Raw genomic sequence first — 17,326 nt, forward strand, 5'->3', positions numbered from 1 at the left:
TTTTTTGATACAATGTTATTGAAATGCCTGCTGGCCTGAGTCCTCGTCCCTTTACGTCAGTAGCAATTTTGCTTATATGTTGAGTGTTGCCTTTTCGCCAACTTTATTACCAGCTGTTGTAAATTCTGGTATGTCATCCACTGGGAGAATTTTCAGATCAGGGCTTGAACACTTCAAAAAGAAAATTTTACTCCTTCAACTCCCAGTGGATGACATACCAAGAATTTACAACTTTGAGAAACACCTCACTGTAGTATTGAGTAAAAAGGATTGGAAGAAAGAAACGCTTACTCAGCATATATAAAAGACCATACCATCACGTGGTATACTGATGCCCAAACTAAAGCAGGGACAGGGATAGGAGTATTTGTAATGAAAACTGAAAACTTTGAACCAATGGGCACCTACCCCAGTATCCTTCGGGCAGAAATTTGCGCTATCGAAAGATGCGTACAATTTATCTTAGATAGGAACTATCGAAACAGGAAATTGCCATTCTATCCGATAGTCAAGCAGCACTTAACGTGACTAACCCAGTAACCATCAATTCGAAGTTGGTCAAAGAATGCCTAGAAGCTCAATGCTGTGGGCAAAGAAAATAAAGTCTCATACTCTGGGTGCCTGCTCACCAAGGGATGAAGGCAAATTTCAGCAAATGATCTAGCCAGAAAAGGAGCGAACACTCCACTAACTGAACCAGAACTGTTCTGTTTTCCAAACGGGAACCAACTGAAAGTGAAACTGAAGAATCTGGAAGACTCCATCCGTAACTCGGAATGGGTGTCTTTCAACGGTCTAAGACACCGGAAAAGTTCCTAGAACTTATGACCGAGAAAAAAAAAACAAAAAAAAAATTATAAAAACAATCTTCGGATTGTCACGGGGTTTCTAACAGGACACTGTCTCCTCAACGAACACCCTTGTGTAGTTTGAAACTGAGAAACAACGGCGAATGCAGATTTTGTGGGGAAAATGGGGAACACCAGAACACTTAATCACTGAGGTGCTTGAGACGACGACCATCTGTGCCATGAACCTTTGGTACGTCTGATGTCGAGGATAGAGCTGGCTTCTGTGGAGCTGTCTCAGATACTGGCTTTTCTAGCACTGAGACTGTGGCGATGAGTTATACCTCGTTATAACTCTCAATGAAAGGGAACACAATAGATCTATAAGGTCGCGGTGATTAACCCCCTCCTAAACATCTACATTAATGTAATAAAAAATAAAAGAAATTTTTAGCATATAAAAATATAATTTATTAAGCAAAAATACATTTATTTTACAATAATGGTGTACAGCTAACATATTATCACTTTCTGAAGCTGTTACATCCAACACAAGCTTCAATTCCTCAAACAAATGGTTCATATGTTCATCCGATCCTTCTAATTGTGACAAGACATCAGAATATTTCTTAGAAAGCTGCTCTATAGTTTTCAGAGTCGTCCCAATAAAACTTTTGGTTGGTTCACATAGTTCCAATGATCTTTTTTCCAACAATACTGACAATCCACGAAAAAATATTAAATCCAGTCATCTAGTGTTCTGAAGAATGTGTTCAATATCTTTAGACACTTGCAATGAATCTTCATTGTGTTCCAGTAATAAATCTGTACCGCTGAGGCATTTTAACAGTTGCTCACAATGAGAAAAAAGGTTTTTCATTTCAACAATTTTTTAACTCGCTTAATCACAAGTAATTTTTCTTCCAGACTTACCGAAGAAGGATATGAAGGATGTTTCAAATCAAAATCAGTTTGAATAGTTTTGAAATTCTCTTGAGCTAAATGTATATCTTTGTTCAACTTTGTTAAGGAATTTGTAATTTCTTCACCTTTGTTTTTCATCCCTTCAATTTTTCATCAAAAGTTTTTATAATTTCCTTAGATTCACTCTCGATGTTTGATACCAAAGTACTCAAGTGTTTTAATTGTGTTTTAACCATGCCGGGAAACACTTTATTATTTGGTTTTATAGGATATAATAACCCTGTCAGATCGGAATTTTCAAGATGTTTATATATCGCGAACTGAGATACTTTCAACATGAATTTAGCAAACCGATATCCACCAGGTGATATAAGAGTCGAAGCCTGACACGTAGGTATATGGGCATAGGGATATATTGGAATTTATTTCGTTAATATAAGCGATAACTTCATTACGAAACCTTACTTCGCATTTTACGTCGTGAATGGGCCAGCTTGTGAGTCTCTGTTTAGTGATTTCCGGGTGTATACTATTTAAAAGATAGTGAATCGAAAGAATGCGTTTTGTTGTTCTTCACAAACATATCCTTACGAAACACCGCATCGAAATCCTTGCTAGTCGGGTAAAAATGCGATAAAAGCACTAAGTTGTTGTATAGGTTTTCATGAACTTTATGTTCCATTTCCTTGTGTTGCTTAAATAGGTCCATAGTGTTTGTTTTAATCTAAAATAACACGTTATTGGCATAGATCTAAAATTTATTTAAACCCACCTAAACAAAGCTTTATATCAAAATAATTAAACACCTAAAATTAAAGACAATTTATAAATAATTAAACAATATCATTAAACTTTCGAGCAGAGCAGTTTTTAGATGTTATGGAAATTTAAAAGTGACATTTAAAAACGTTTTTCATTGACAATTGGCTATCTTTTTCTAATGCTATATGAAATGAGACAGAAAATAAAATTGACGCGACATCTGTATTATAGAGGCTGTACTAATACTAATGTTGCCCTCTATGAAAGATTGTCTAAAGAGAGGTGATTATTTAGTTGCTTCCTGCATAAATTCATTTTACAGTTTCCTATAAAATTAATTTATATTAAAACAAAATTCATTTAAATAAAGTACAAAATAACTAGAAATATATTTGTAAAATTTGTATTTAAGTAATTTAATAATTATATCTCTATTTAGAGTAAATTATTGGAATAAAATACATTTTCTCGATAGTGGCGTCATCTATGGGAATGGAACAGTAGTGAAGGAAAGATTATGTGACATCTATACGACACCGCTGTAAGGTAGGCTATATAGATTTCTATATCAATAGAAATAATTAATACAAATTAAAAAAAAAAATTGATAAAATCTCATATAAAAATAAAAATCAAATTCCACTCAAACAGAAAGAAAACAATGTTTTATTTCAAGAAATTGACGTGATATATAAATAAAAAATGGAAAGACCTATGCAATTACCATATCCTTCGCTCTATACAATCCATTCCTGTTTCAAATGCAAAAAACACAACCCGTTGCCGCCGTTTTTCTGTCCGCTGAACATCACCCCGACCAGAGACGGTAAGTTTGACGCAGAGTGCACTTTGGACAATTCACTTATCGGATGGTTTTAAATATTTTCTCCTTGTTCGAGCTGCTCTCGTCAATCTTGTCACTGGCGATCCTCAAATGAGCGATGTTTAATTGATGCTCGTTGATCGTGGAGCACAAATGTTCCACCACCTGTTTATTCGAATCCTTCCTCGTGCAATTAATGTTTTTCAACGGTTTCGAAGTGTCCTTATCGATATAATATCGATATTTATTAGCTATATCGTCCACGGCAACGATATTAGCGGTATTTCCGCTTTTGGTGCACTGTTTTAGCATGCTGGTTGCATAATTGGCGGTTCCCATGTCTGGATAGGCCCTCTGTCGGCTACGGACCGAACTCATGACCGCGTCGCCGAAAAATAAGTGTTTTCCAAGCTTTAATTGGGCTAGTTTCATACAAGCCAAACTGTCTTCGGAACTGCAATGGCCTTGGTGGCCAGCCTGGATTTTCTCGTCTAGGAATTCTCTAGCCAAGGTTTGCAGTTTCGTTTTTCTGATTCTGTCGCCGGTTATGTTATAGATCACACTGAAAACATAATTTTTTATATACTTTCCCAAATATTTCATATACAAAGTTATTCACCTCATTCTATATATTGTGCCAAATAATTGATTTTAGAAATATGAGTGATGGGATCCTTGGAGGACTACTTAAAACTACAATTTAAAATTATTTCATGAGATACAGAGTGTCCTAAATAAATAAAAAACATTCAAGTTATATTTTTTTAAATGGAAAACTTATACACCTAAATAATATACCCCTGTATATTATTACATTTCTAGTTTCTACAATTAAAATAAAGGTAGATTTAATTACAGTTTCTACTGTTTTTTAATCTTAATGTTTTTTAAATATTTACGATTTTGTGAACAGTAAAATTTTAATGCTTCATTTCTCTAGACGAATTTAAGTTTTTAAAACCAAATACTGTCCTGAAATTTTGTATTTACTAAATTTTGTGTCAATAATCAAAATAATACTACCTATACAGAGTCCAAAAAATGAAATTTTTGAATATTACTAGTTTAAACGGCAATTACTTGTTTAATTTAAATGGAACATCCTGTATATTTTGCAAAAAAAAAAAAAAAAAAATTTAATTGTATTATACCATTTTTTACCTATCTCTTCATCGCTTATTTATAACTTATAACAGATATCGTTCATTATTCATAACTTGGCTATTATATTGATTTCTGAAATTCTTTTCAAATTCACATTTACTTAGAATAATTTTATTAACTAACACAATTAAGTATGTAATTAATTAATATTTGGGAGGAAATAATGGTGGTGTATTTAATTAGTATACCCTTTTACAAACATTTAAATAGTTTTCTGTTTATAAACAAGGGGGCTAGTAATATTATCGTTTTAGCACCTGTACAGGGTGGGTCAAATTCGACGCTTTTAAATGGAAACATCCTTTCATAAGAGATGAGATGAAAACGAAAACTAATATCGGTACTGGAGCTCACTATCAGAACATGATGAGTGAAACCGCATCAACATTGTTAGCTGTTTGGAGTTACTGGTAAAGTTTTTTCAAAATATTTATTTTAACAAATGTTGTAACTTTTAATATGGAAAATTTTGTATTTATGAAAAACATTTCAGCACCTTTTACGTAGAATTTATCGGTATAATTTTTAAAATTATTACCCTAAGAGTTACCAAAATGTATTGATTGACACCCTCTATATTTTTAATTAACTGAAAAGAATTTAAACCATAATAAAAAAAATAATAATAAACTATTGGGGCTTCGCCTTCCAGAAGAGCACACTTGATATTTGTTATAATCCCCTTCGAATACAGAATTTTAAAGTTCGCCACTTTTAACTAGTAGGCTTTGGACCCCTCGTTGATGATCTGCCCCTAACGGAACTCAAAAACATATTTTTCCAGCAAGACGACGCACCGCCTTGGAACGCTGAAGTTAACAGCAAATTTTTGCAGCCAATTTCAAGAATAATTGAATAGCTAACCAAGATCTCAGACGTTGGCCGTCGAGGCCGCCTGATTTAGTGCCAATGGATCTAATCCTACGGATATATTTGAGGAACAACAAAGGTTCCTTATTCTTCTGTATAATCTAGACAAGAATTAGAAATACTTAGCAGTTATGACAGGATATCTTTCACCCCCACTGAGTTATTGAATTCCGCGAGAAATGTTTAAAAACTGCCCCGTCTGTCCATAACAAAAGACGGTCGATATGTCGAACTCCTGTAGCAAAATCTCATAAAAGCTTTGTTTGCTATTTATTTTATTGTTATTAGATATAGTTTAAATGTGTTGATGTTGGTTAAATAGATGAAATTGTTATAAAATTCTGTATCTCTCTACAGAAATATTATTGTTTTAACTGATGCTCATAGCTGAATTTTTTTGCATTGTGCCGGTGCTGTCAAGCCTACTTTATTTAAAGCTGGCGAATTTTTTATATACTCTATATCTCAAAGAGGAATCGAAAGCAAAATATCAAGTGTGTTATTTTTGAAAGGTAATTTTAAATTATTATCAATAAATTGTAAATATACAGGGGCAATTATATAAAAAATCAAATTTTCTGTTGATAACTCCTAAATTATTAATTTTAAAAAGAATTATACTTAAACCATTAAATTTACGTAAAAGGTGCTTAGGAAATGTTTTCATAAAAATACAAAATTTTCCATAGCAAAAGTTATTAGCGATTTATTAAAAATGCATATTTTAGAACACCGTAACTCCAAACGGTAACAGACATCGATATGCGGTTTTCACCATCATGTTTTTGACAAAAATTGAGCTCCAACACACATTCCATGGGTATATTGATGATAAATAAATTATAAAAAATGCATTTTCAAGAAAACTCTACAAGATAGGTAAAATGGTATAATATAATTTCATAGATAATTAAATTGGGCATCTGATTGATGTAAATATAGAGGGTGTTCCATTTAAATTAATGCTATTGCCATTTAAAGCTAGTAATTATAATGAAATTTTTACACAAAATTTAGCAAACAGAAAAACTCCAGTACAATATTTGGTTTTAAAACTCAAATATGCCTAGAGAAATAAAGCATTAAAATTGTTATTGTAACACAAAATCATAAATATTTAAAACGTTTTGGTAAACGCGGTAAACCGTAACCCTTAATCAAATTCACCTTTATTTTAATCGTGAAACTAAAAATCTAATAATATACAGGGTGATATTTAAAAACTAAAACTTTGATAGTTTTTTCTTTATTTGGGACATTCTGTACGTTTTGAAAATAATTTGAATTGTAGCTTTAGTAGTCCCCCATCACTCACAATTTCTAAAAATCCAATCATTTGGCTACAATACTCGTGTCGAATGAGGTGAATACCCCTCATATAAAAATAATTTGCAGGCGCATTCACCATTTTATCAAGACAAAAATTCAAAATTCTCACCTTGTATCAATAACATATGGATGCATCATTTTTAAGGCATGTAAATCGTTAGACAAAGACTGTCCAACCAAAATAGCATCGTCCGGTATCAGTTCACTTAACTCATCTTGCACGTCCCTCAATTTTTTCGTTACATTTCTCAACATTTTTGAATTTATACCAGAAAACCTCGTTAAATAATCAACGATCTTGTTTTCCGGCTTTACTAGACTATCGTATATGACCTCGTGTTTTTCGTTGACAACTGATACCCTGGTTAATTCCAAATCGCTCAGGCCATTAATAAATCCATTTACAGTTTTTTTTTTAATAAAAACTCTTTCACCATTTTGTCAATAGAAAAATCCAAAAACAAAAAAAAAAAAAAAAAAAACGTATGTACATACCTGTTTCAGTTTTACACATTTCACAATCGATAGCTATCAGTGGACTATGAGGACTAACATGTTTATATTTCTTTTTGTCAGTCTATAACCAGAATATTTTCTTTCTGCCAAACCTTTAATGGGCAAAGGAAAATTTTCTTCAATCATTTGCCAGCCAGATAACAATAAATGCGTTCTAAAATATATAATTAAAACAAAATAAAGAACAATAGATAAAATACAACCTTGGAAATTTGTCTGACGATGGTAAACCATCAATTTGGGCCTTTGTGCTTTGATCATCCGAATCAATAGAGCAAAATTATTTACAGTGTTGAATACTTCGCCACATAGTTTTGTAGCTTCTTCTAATGTTCCATATTCAGTTACCAATTTACGCATTTGAGTGGCTGAACAAAAACAATAAAAAATTAAAAACAAGATTTCTATAAACTAAGTACCTGATAGGGGAACCATAGACAATTCTTGTACAATGTCATCATTGTAAGAATGAGGACTAACCACCTCAATTTTATGGTAAAATTAAGTTTCATGTAAATTGACTTTGGAAGTTTCATAATGATATAAAAGATATATTTCTCAATGATTAACATTGTTACATTCATTAATTTATTGTACTTCTCTAAACCACACCATCTAAAACACAAATACTTGTATAATTGTATCAATTTAAATTATCACGCAATACCTGGCTGGTGAATATGGTGAATGCACTCCCACTTGAGAATACATAATTAAATGCTGAATATCTGATAAAAACAAGGGACATCTGCTTTCTAAATCAACGGCTAGACTGGCATTTTTACCAACATCCCTTAGATAAAGCTTGGGCCATAAAAATTCTTTTTATACAAAATTTTATTTTATATATTATTCACACCTGTCTAATTTTGGAAGTTTTCTCCCTAAGCATTTTTTTAAGTTCTGCAAGTTCTATGCCTTGTAATTTTGGTTTTCCTGAAGGACCCAACTCTATTTCCTCAGTTTTGAGTTTTTTCTTAGGGGAAGGATCAATTTCTGTTATACCCTCGGTGTTTATCGTGCACACAATATTCCTGTTACCTGTATATTCAGTTTTATTGTTTTGTTTTTCTGTCTATCGTATTCATTAAGTTTAACTATATCTAAATAATGCAGCCATTTTTTCTTTTTTTATTATTTTCGATTCTCTGTTTTCTCTTTACACTTATTTCTATATCTCCAGTCATACTCTTTCCATAAATAAGCCAATAACTGAAAAAATAATGTCATTGATAAGCAAATTAGAATTAGCAAACTAAGCAATGATTAACTTGCATAAGATGCATAAAACTGATAAGGGTCTCTTACCAAAAAGTTATACTAGATATTAGAATAATGTATAGTGATAAAAAAGTTCTGGTCACATTAAAAATAATTTTTAGATGGTCTCGTAACATGCCCTGCTTTGTTTTTGGGTAAAAAATTTAAATGTTATTAAGACAGAAATTAAGGTTATTCAACTAATTATGACGGGAGTTGTCTAGATTTTTTACCTTTACTTATTATTAATGATTTTATTCTTAAACTTTTAATACAAAAAATAAAAAAAAAATAATATTATAAACTAATTTTCAAATAAATAGTAAGGAATAACAATTTTAAAACTTTATAAAATGTTTATACAAATAAAAAAACAAGCACTTTACACTGTAAATATCTTAGGTTAGAAAATGAATATGAAGCGTAGACCATGGTACAAAGAATACAAGGTATGATATTGCGCAGGTTGGTCGCTACGTCACAGGTGATAACAGGCGTTATTGGTCAGCACGCTCCGCGCGCCAGTTCAAATCGTCAAGATATTGTTATAAACCTGCTTGTGTTTATAATAAATTAAGGTTAATGGATAAGAGTCAGTTTAGGTACAGAGACCGGAGTTCTGAATCTCGGCTGGGACATCACTTTTATTAATTTTTTAAATACTGTTGTATTCTATAGTCATTTTTGCAGTATAAAAAAAGAACTATTTATTCTGATATTTTTAATTAAAAAAAAAAAAAAAAAAAAAAAAAAAAAACCATTTAATATAAAATAATGTTTTTTTTTTTTTTTTTTTTTTTTTTTTTTTTTATTTTATAAAGTAAAATATATATTTTTAAAGATATGTAACTATATTAAAACTATTTAATATTTCAGTCACAAAAAAGTTAATTTACTGAATAATTCGTCAATTAATAGAAATTGTTTCATAGAATGCTTGATGTTAATTCCTTAAATTTGGGTTTCGTTTCAATCATTTATTTTCAAAACCTGAAACATCTACATATAAAAAGAAGCACAGGTTTACTAATTATAAATCTTTGAATTTAATTCTATCAATAATTAATACATTCACCTGTATTTTTTTACTGTTCGATGGGAAACAATAAACTTTCCAACATTTTTTAAATGACAATAATTCCTCTTGTGGTTACTTTTCCATAGATATCCTCATCTCTGTCCTCGTGAATTCAGAGGCAATGAACATGAAAATTACTTACCATAAACATCGCAAACTAAAACCTAATAAACAATTTTATACCGAATATAGAAATAAATTTAGTATTCTTACCATTATCGTCCAAATCCATGTTATTAATTATTATTTTAAATATATTTTTGGAACTGCTGGTTTTAGTAATATAAATTAAAATTAAACTAAAGTTTAAAATAAATCCATAACCTAAAAAATATATTCTGTCAACTTTCTTTATTTTTATTTATTCATTGTTTCCTAGTGATCAGTCACAGGTGAGTTATGAACTGAACTAAATGGTTTGCCACTGACTACACCTTTGTATTTTGCAATTGTGACTCTAATTAAAGACCCCATGGAAATCATTAGAATTTACTAATTATACATTGTTTAACAAAAACTAATTGTTCTAAAATATTTGAATTCTCACTAGAGCTTTCTAAGAGTACTAGTAGTAATAATAACCGTTAATATAGTATATTTACTGTTAATTTAAAATATATTAAATCATATAAAAATGACAATCTTGAAAGTGGGAGTTTGTCTTGCTTGATGCAGCAAGTGTCATTAAAATTATTCTAACTCCAAACGCAACTTTCATCCTTTTGACTTATTTTTGGGCCAACGTAAATATTTTAAAATAGGATGAAATGCCAACCACACCAAGAAATAGACGACTCTTTGATGTAAAATTTCATTTTTACATTGGAAATTATCAGCAGTGCATTAACGAGGCTGCCAAAATACGAAAGGTACGAATTCTAGATCATTATTCGTTCTGAACGCATCTAACCGCCTAACTTTTTTTTAGCATCAGTCTCCCGAGATAGCATTCAGCGAGATATATACTATCGTCCTTATGTCATCGCTCAGAATAAGTTCTTTAAGTTTGATGAAACAATCTATGCCAACCCTCAAAAATAACCTTTGAAAGATTCTTGCCGAATATCTGCATGGAAAATCGAACAAATCGACACTACTGGATCAACTAAACCAGAAAATTGACACGACCGCTCATAACGAAACGTTGGTTATCGTTGCTGGAACCATTATCAAACGAAAGGCAATTTGATGTGGCCAATATATTACATCCAGAAAAGCTGGAATTGCTGAAAATGGAAAAAATCTGTTTACAAAGTTGACAGGATCGATTGCGTGAAAAAACTGAAAGAAAGCAAGAAAAAGACGATGATGCTATTTTAACTCAACTGGCACAAGCTTGGGTTCATAGTCATGGAATACATTTTATTTATTGTATAAAATTAATAAACTTTTGTTTATAGGGAGGTGAAAAACTACAAGATGCCTATTATATCTATCAGGAACTGGTTGATAAATATGGTTCAACGCCTCTTTTACTGAATGGTCAAGCTGTAACTTTTCTGGGACAAGGGAAATATGAAGAAGCTGAAGCAGCACTTCAGGAAGCTTTAACCAAAGCACTCCCAAGAAATCAGAATACTGTAATAAACCTCATACATGCAAAGGCATTGGAAAAAAGGACCCTAAGTAAGTTTTCCTTTGCAAAGATATAAATACTAAAATTTTAACTCACGTATGGCAGTTGCACAATTAGTAATTTGTCACAGCTGAAAGATTGCCCCATCAAACATACTGTATAAAGACTTTTTTAAAGCAAAAAGAGATATTTGCAAAGATAGTCAACAGAGGCCATCCAACACAGCCATTCCCTAAGTTAAGATTTTTAAGTATATTAAAATAAAAAAAAAAAAAAAAAATTTGTAAAAAAAAATTGTAAAAATAGTTTTAATCCAAAATACCTACATAGATTTTTTATTTTGAAAATATCAGTTTTTATTAATCAAGATTAGGCATCTCTATTGTGATACATGTGTCATTCTTTTTAATCATACACATCTGAATGTATTCTATGAATACATATCTATATGTAAAATAATGAATACATATCTATATGTAAAATAATTAGAAACAATATAGTCATTCATATACAGGGTTATTCACCTCATACGACACGGAATATTGTAGCCATATGAATAGATTTTTAGAAATTGTGAGTAATGGGATCGTTGGAGGACTATTAAAGCTACAATTTAAAATTATTTTCAAAAGGTATAGAGTGTTCCAAATAAAGAAAAAATATCAAAGTTGTATTTTTTTAATTGGAACACCCTGTATATTATTACATTTTTAGTTTTTACAATTAAAATAAAGGTAAATTTGATTAAGGTTTACCGCACTTTAATCTTACCGTTTTTGAAATATTTACCATTTTGTGAAAATGTTGTACCTATCAATTTTAATGCTTCATTTCTCTAGACGTATTTAAGTTTTTAAAACCAAATATTGTACTGACGTTTTTCTATTTACTAAATTTTATGTAGTACTCATAAAAATAATGCTACTTTGTAGAGAGTATCTAAAAATTTATATTAAAAAATAATTACTAGCTTTAAACGGCAATAACTTGTTTAATTTAAATGGAACTCCCTGTATATTTTATGTAAATTAGATGCATAATTTAATTGTCTATCAAATTGTATTGTACAATTTTTTACCTATCTCTTCAAGTTTTCGTAGAAAATGCATTTTTATATAATTTAGACCTCATTTATCAAGCAACAAATGTACAAAATATACAGGTTCTAAAACCGATAATATTACTACCCCATTTGTATACAAAAATAAAATTATTTAAATCTTTGTAAAAGAGTAACCAATTAAATATACCGCTATTATTTCCGCCCGAATATTAATTAATTACATACTTAATTGCGTTAGTTAATTAAATTGTTCTAAATAAATGTGGATTTGAATCAGAAATCAACATAATAATAAGCTATATGAATATGAACATCGGTGTTATAAATAAGCATTCGTCAAAAAGTGAAATAAAATTAATAAGGTGTTATTTTTTACTACATTTTGTGTAATACACATTCAAAATTCAGTTTTTTTAGAATTTGGAATAAAATTATTAATCAACGCAAACAGTCAATTAATGTAGTTCGAATACTGGAATCATATTAATTGGTCCTCTCCAAAATTAAAAGATATATGGGTATTTCGACACTGCAAGAAAATCTACAAAATAAAATAGTTATTTTTTGTAAACACTGCTGGCGTTATAATCCAACGGAAACTACTTGTCAGTAGTTATATAGGTGGCAAATAACTATTTTATTTTGTAGATTTTCTTGCAGTGGGCAGGTATAGACATTTTTTATAAATTGTTCCCCTTTTACAAATACTTAAACATTTTTTTTATTACTTTTAATGAAATAAGCGAACTATAGAGACAATATTAGTATCTATATACTCTTCGAAAATTTGTTACATCTTTAAAAATAATCTAAAATGTCAATGTTCCATGGGTACATTGATAAATGACGTCTAAATTATAAGAAAATGCATTTTTTACGAAAACTTGAAGGGATAGGTAAAGAATGGTATAATTAAATTTGAGAGGCAATTAAATTGTGCATCTCATTCTAGTAAAATAGAGAGGGTGTTCCATTTAAATTAAACAAGTTATTGCCGTTTAAAGTTTTGAAAAAAATAAATAAAAGTAATTATTTAAAATAAATTTTTAGACGCTCTGTATAAGGTTGAATTATTTTTATTATTGCTACACAAAATTTAGTAAAAATAAAAACTTCAGTACAATATTTGATTTTAAAAACATAAATATACGTCTAGAAAAATAAAGCATTAAAACTGTTACTGTATATTTTCACAAAATCGTAAATATTTCAAAAAACGGTACGACAAAAGTGCGGTAAACATTGATCAAGATCTTTATTTTAATTGTAGAAACTAAAAATGTAATATATGTTCCATTTAAAAAAGGTGTTCCATTTAAAAATACAACTTTGATATTTTTATTTATTTGGGACACTCTGTACCTTTCGAAATTAATTTTAAATTGTAGCTTTAGTAGTCCTCCAACGATTCCGCTACTCACAATAATTTCTAAAAAGCTAATCGTCTGGCATTTGGTCTGGCTACACTACTCCATGTCATATGAGGTGAATAACCCTGTATAAAAATATACTTATTTTAACATACCTTTTTTTCTTGTTAATGAGAACACTTTGAAATTTAAGAAAAAATATTAACTTTAATAAAATAGAATTTGATATTACTTTAACCTTGTTAATTAATAAATTAATGAAATATATATAGTTCAATATTTATTAATTAACGTAAGTTAATCGTAATTAAGTTGCCAATTTTTGAATTATTTATTAGATACCTACTTCCATAATGATGGTTCATGATATTGAGGTAGATTATATTGAAAATTAAAGATAAATATCCATTGTCATATAATGGTAAAGGTATATAATGTCGTACTAAAAAAGTCTTTGCTTAAAAATAGAAGGAGAATATTGAAGATATTAGTGATAAACATTGATTCTTAATTATGGCATTTGGAACAGTGAATTTTCTAGTCAATAATTTTCCTTCAGTATTACTTTGTCCGTACCAGAACAACGCCGGTTTGTAATATTGTCTATCATTATATTTTAGTACGTTCGAAGCAATAATTGCTCTAGTTTAAATAATGCTGCGAAACCAACAAAAATCGATGGGATTTAAATATTTATATTTGTTTCCTTATATTCTAACCATTGGTTTGCTAATAACTGTTCTAATAACGTAAGTATTGTCATAATAAAATATAATATACAGTATGTCTCTGGATTGTCTTTAAATGAGAAAAATATTATTATGGGTATTTTGAGAAAAAAAGCATTCTTCATAAGACTCTTTGCATGTTCTAAAATGGTTAATCTCGTTTATAATTTTCTAAATTTCCATACCGTTTTAGAGATTACTTATTAGAAAAAACATGAAAATATAATTGAATTTTTCAAAGTCCTAATCATCAAAAGGCGTTTTCTCTGGCAATAAAATATCGATTTAATTCTTTGACAGATGGCTAATTTTGATTAAGGCCATATTTTCTACTGTTTTTAAAGGATCATATTTTCCAATAATTGTTATTACCCTTTCCATAGCATTGAACTATAATTATTTTTATAAAAGACGATAAAATGCATGGTATTTTATCATCGACCGAAAAGATTCGGGAGACGATAATGCAATTTTATCGTCGTGTATAAAACAATATTTTTTTCCATAGCGAGTTACGTTTTAAAAAATATTCAGAAATTATTATTTCAAGGAATTTATTACGAGTAGAAAAAATATTGTGCTGGGTTGGCATTGGTTTCTATGTAATTTGACAAATAAATAAAGCTGTCTTTTTAGTTGTCAGTTTTGAGTCAATATTGTTTAATTCTCTTTCGTGTCGATTGCTGATTGAATTCGAGCCAGAAATGGCTCAAAACGAAATAAGTAAATTACCGACAGATATTCAGGCTGAGGCGACAAACGCCATATCCAAACTAGGTACTTCCATTTAAATCCCGAATAACTTATGAAAAGGAATACAAACATTTTCAAAAATGGAAGCAATTAAAAAACGTGCAAGAAGAAATAAAGTTTTTAACTTATCCTGGCTGTTAAAGTATCATTTAATCTACCCTTGCGGTTAAAGTACTATTTTATCTACTATTCATAGATAAACGACTTATAATATCAAAAAGATAGGCAACTTATAATACATTTCAATTTTATTATACAAGGGCGCCCCTGGTAGTCGGAGGAAGAAATACTTAGGGAAGAAAGGGGTGCGGGAAAGGGGGGTTGTTTTAATTAATTTAAAATAAATTTAGACATACATGTAAGAATACTTTGTGTGCTTTTAAAGGAATTTAATTTTACAATAATTCGACAAATCAAAACGAAATCAAACCGTAAAATCATAACAAAAGCGTCTCTGAGTGTCTCGTGTCAGTTAAAAATCAAATTTTATTATTGTCAGATTTTGACATTTGCATTGTTGATTGACAGTTTTAATATTTTGCGCCTCTGCATCTTGGAGGAAAAACTATTTTTAATGAATTGTAATTTCCATTTAAGTTTCCCAGCCATGCTACTATTTTTGATAGATATAAGCATTGCCTGGAAACCTATATGGTGATTAAATAATTTAGTACACACTAAAAACACGGTATGTCGCTAATGGTAGGAAAAATAATTTTTAGAGGTTACTAGTTTATTTGGTTGCCTGTGATATGCATATACAGGGTGTTTCCTAATTAATCTAAAAAATAAAAAATCGTTAGAAAACGAATTAAGGCGGGCTCTTAATAAGTATATATTTTTTTTCTCGACAACCGTTTGATGAACAAGAAAAACACAAAAGATCAATTTTGTTGAAAATGGATGGCCAGTCAAGAAAAAATATATTTTCTTAAAAAAAGCAGTGGTGTACCATTTATGTTAAGCAAAAAATCGATTTAATTTTTAACACCCTGTAGATCAGAAAGGAAGTACTTTAGACCCTAATGGTTATATAAAAATTGTTTCTCAGAACACATGAGGAATCACACTATAATTTTTAGATTCAATTGAAAACACCCTGTATATTGTCAACTTGACAATGACTGCTAATTAATCAAAAAATACCTTTTCAGTGAAAAAAGCCTGATTTTCGCAGGAAAAATTTTGATTTTTATTGAATTTGGGCCTGCGTTTGCAAATACTGGTTTGTTTTTTAATTTTCTATCTATCTAAATTTTAAATATCATAGTCAGAAATAATTTCATTATTTATTAACTGTAAAAATAGTGTTTTCTTGTTGTGTTGCATCTTGCAAAGAAACTAACAAAACTACAAAAATGTACGTGTTTCCAAAACACGATAAGGTATGTATCTTAGATAAAAGAAAAATATATGGTATGTATTCGTTGTTAGTTTTTTTTTCGTTCGCTTTAAAATCTATAAATCTCGGTCTATTCATTAGACAGCCAGTCGACTTACATGAAACTCCGTAAAATAAATACAAAAATAAATTTTAAAATATATATAATCTTATGTTTTATCAAAGTTACTCTGATATACTAATATATCAGTGTAACTTTAAAAATAAATCCTTTGAATTCAAATATAAACATAAAAAACATTTACAGCAGAAAAGGCGAAGGCGCTGGGCAAAGAATATACCTAGCTAGAAAAAGAATGGACTCTGCCATACTGAAAAATGGTCCTACAGAAGTGGCGCCATCTATTGAGTAGGGCTTGTTTTAAATGGATCGAAGCGCGGGCTTTTTAAATGAGCGTATTTATTGAATTTTACTCTAAAATAATTAAATTTGATTATTACATCTTATTTTTTACACAAATTCAACAATACTAATGACAAGTATCGTTGTGATGTGTAAAAAATAAGATTTAACAGTATAATTTATACAATTATTTGATGTTTAATTGATTTTATAATTTATACAATTATTAAATAAAATTAAAGCCAAACGTGAAATATGATTTATTATTTAAAGTTTTTATTTATAAGTCAAATATTTAAACATCGTTTATTATAATAAAACAAGACCAACGCGTAATACGCACAAAGTTTTGTAAATGGAGTAAATATAGTAAATAGGTACTTAAATGATGGCAAAAATAAAAGATTTACATTATATTTTTAACAGTTGCTATGGAAAAAAATAAATTTTGTGCTTGTCAACCTTTGAATAAGAAGACTAAGGAAGGAGCATAATGCTATCCATATATTCATGCATGGTGGGCGGAAAAGGCACCATAAAAGCTCTCTAGGGTGGGAATCCTTGACAGTTCTGTTTG

General features: G+C 29.7%; 1 protein-coding gene, 1 long non-coding RNA gene and 1 pseudogene across 2 annotated transcripts; 1 reads left to right on the top strand and 2 right to left on the bottom strand.

Annotated features, from left to right (window-relative positions):
- Positions 1-3,178: 3,178 nt before the first annotated feature.
- On the bottom strand, positions 3,179-8,296 carry LOC115888528 (RNA exonuclease 5-like). The gene is given in 11 exon segments (XM_030908276.1): positions 3,179-3,859; positions 6,770-7,039; positions 7,152-7,239; positions 7,242-7,330; positions 7,380-7,450; positions 7,453-7,544; positions 7,596-7,706; positions 7,709-7,791; positions 7,844-7,992; positions 8,039-8,217; positions 8,275-8,296. Coding segments are annotated over 11 exon segments (1,677 nt in total). The 3' UTR covers positions 3,179-3,336.
- Positions 8,297-8,310: 14 nt separating this feature from the next.
- Positions 8,311-8,589, bottom strand: LOC115888525. The gene is made up of 2 exons (XR_004051278.1): positions 8,485-8,589; positions 8,311-8,388 (listed from the first exon to the last, which is right to left on the bottom strand). It is a non-coding gene; the product is annotated as an uncharacterized LOC115888525 (long non-coding RNA).
- A 257-nt stretch (positions 8,590-8,846) lies between these two features.
- On the top strand, positions 8,847-11,140 carry LOC115888526 (annotated as a pseudogene).
- The last annotated feature ends 6,186 nt before the right edge of the window (positions 11,141-17,326 follow it).

Source organism: Sitophilus oryzae, unplaced genomic scaffold (genome assembly GCF_002938485.1).
Source record: "Sitophilus oryzae breed Bouriz unplaced genomic scaffold, Soryzae_2.0 scaffold_795_pilon_pilon, whole genome shotgun sequence".
Lineage (NCBI taxonomy): Eukaryota > Metazoa > Arthropoda > Insecta > Coleoptera > Curculionidae > Sitophilus > Sitophilus oryzae.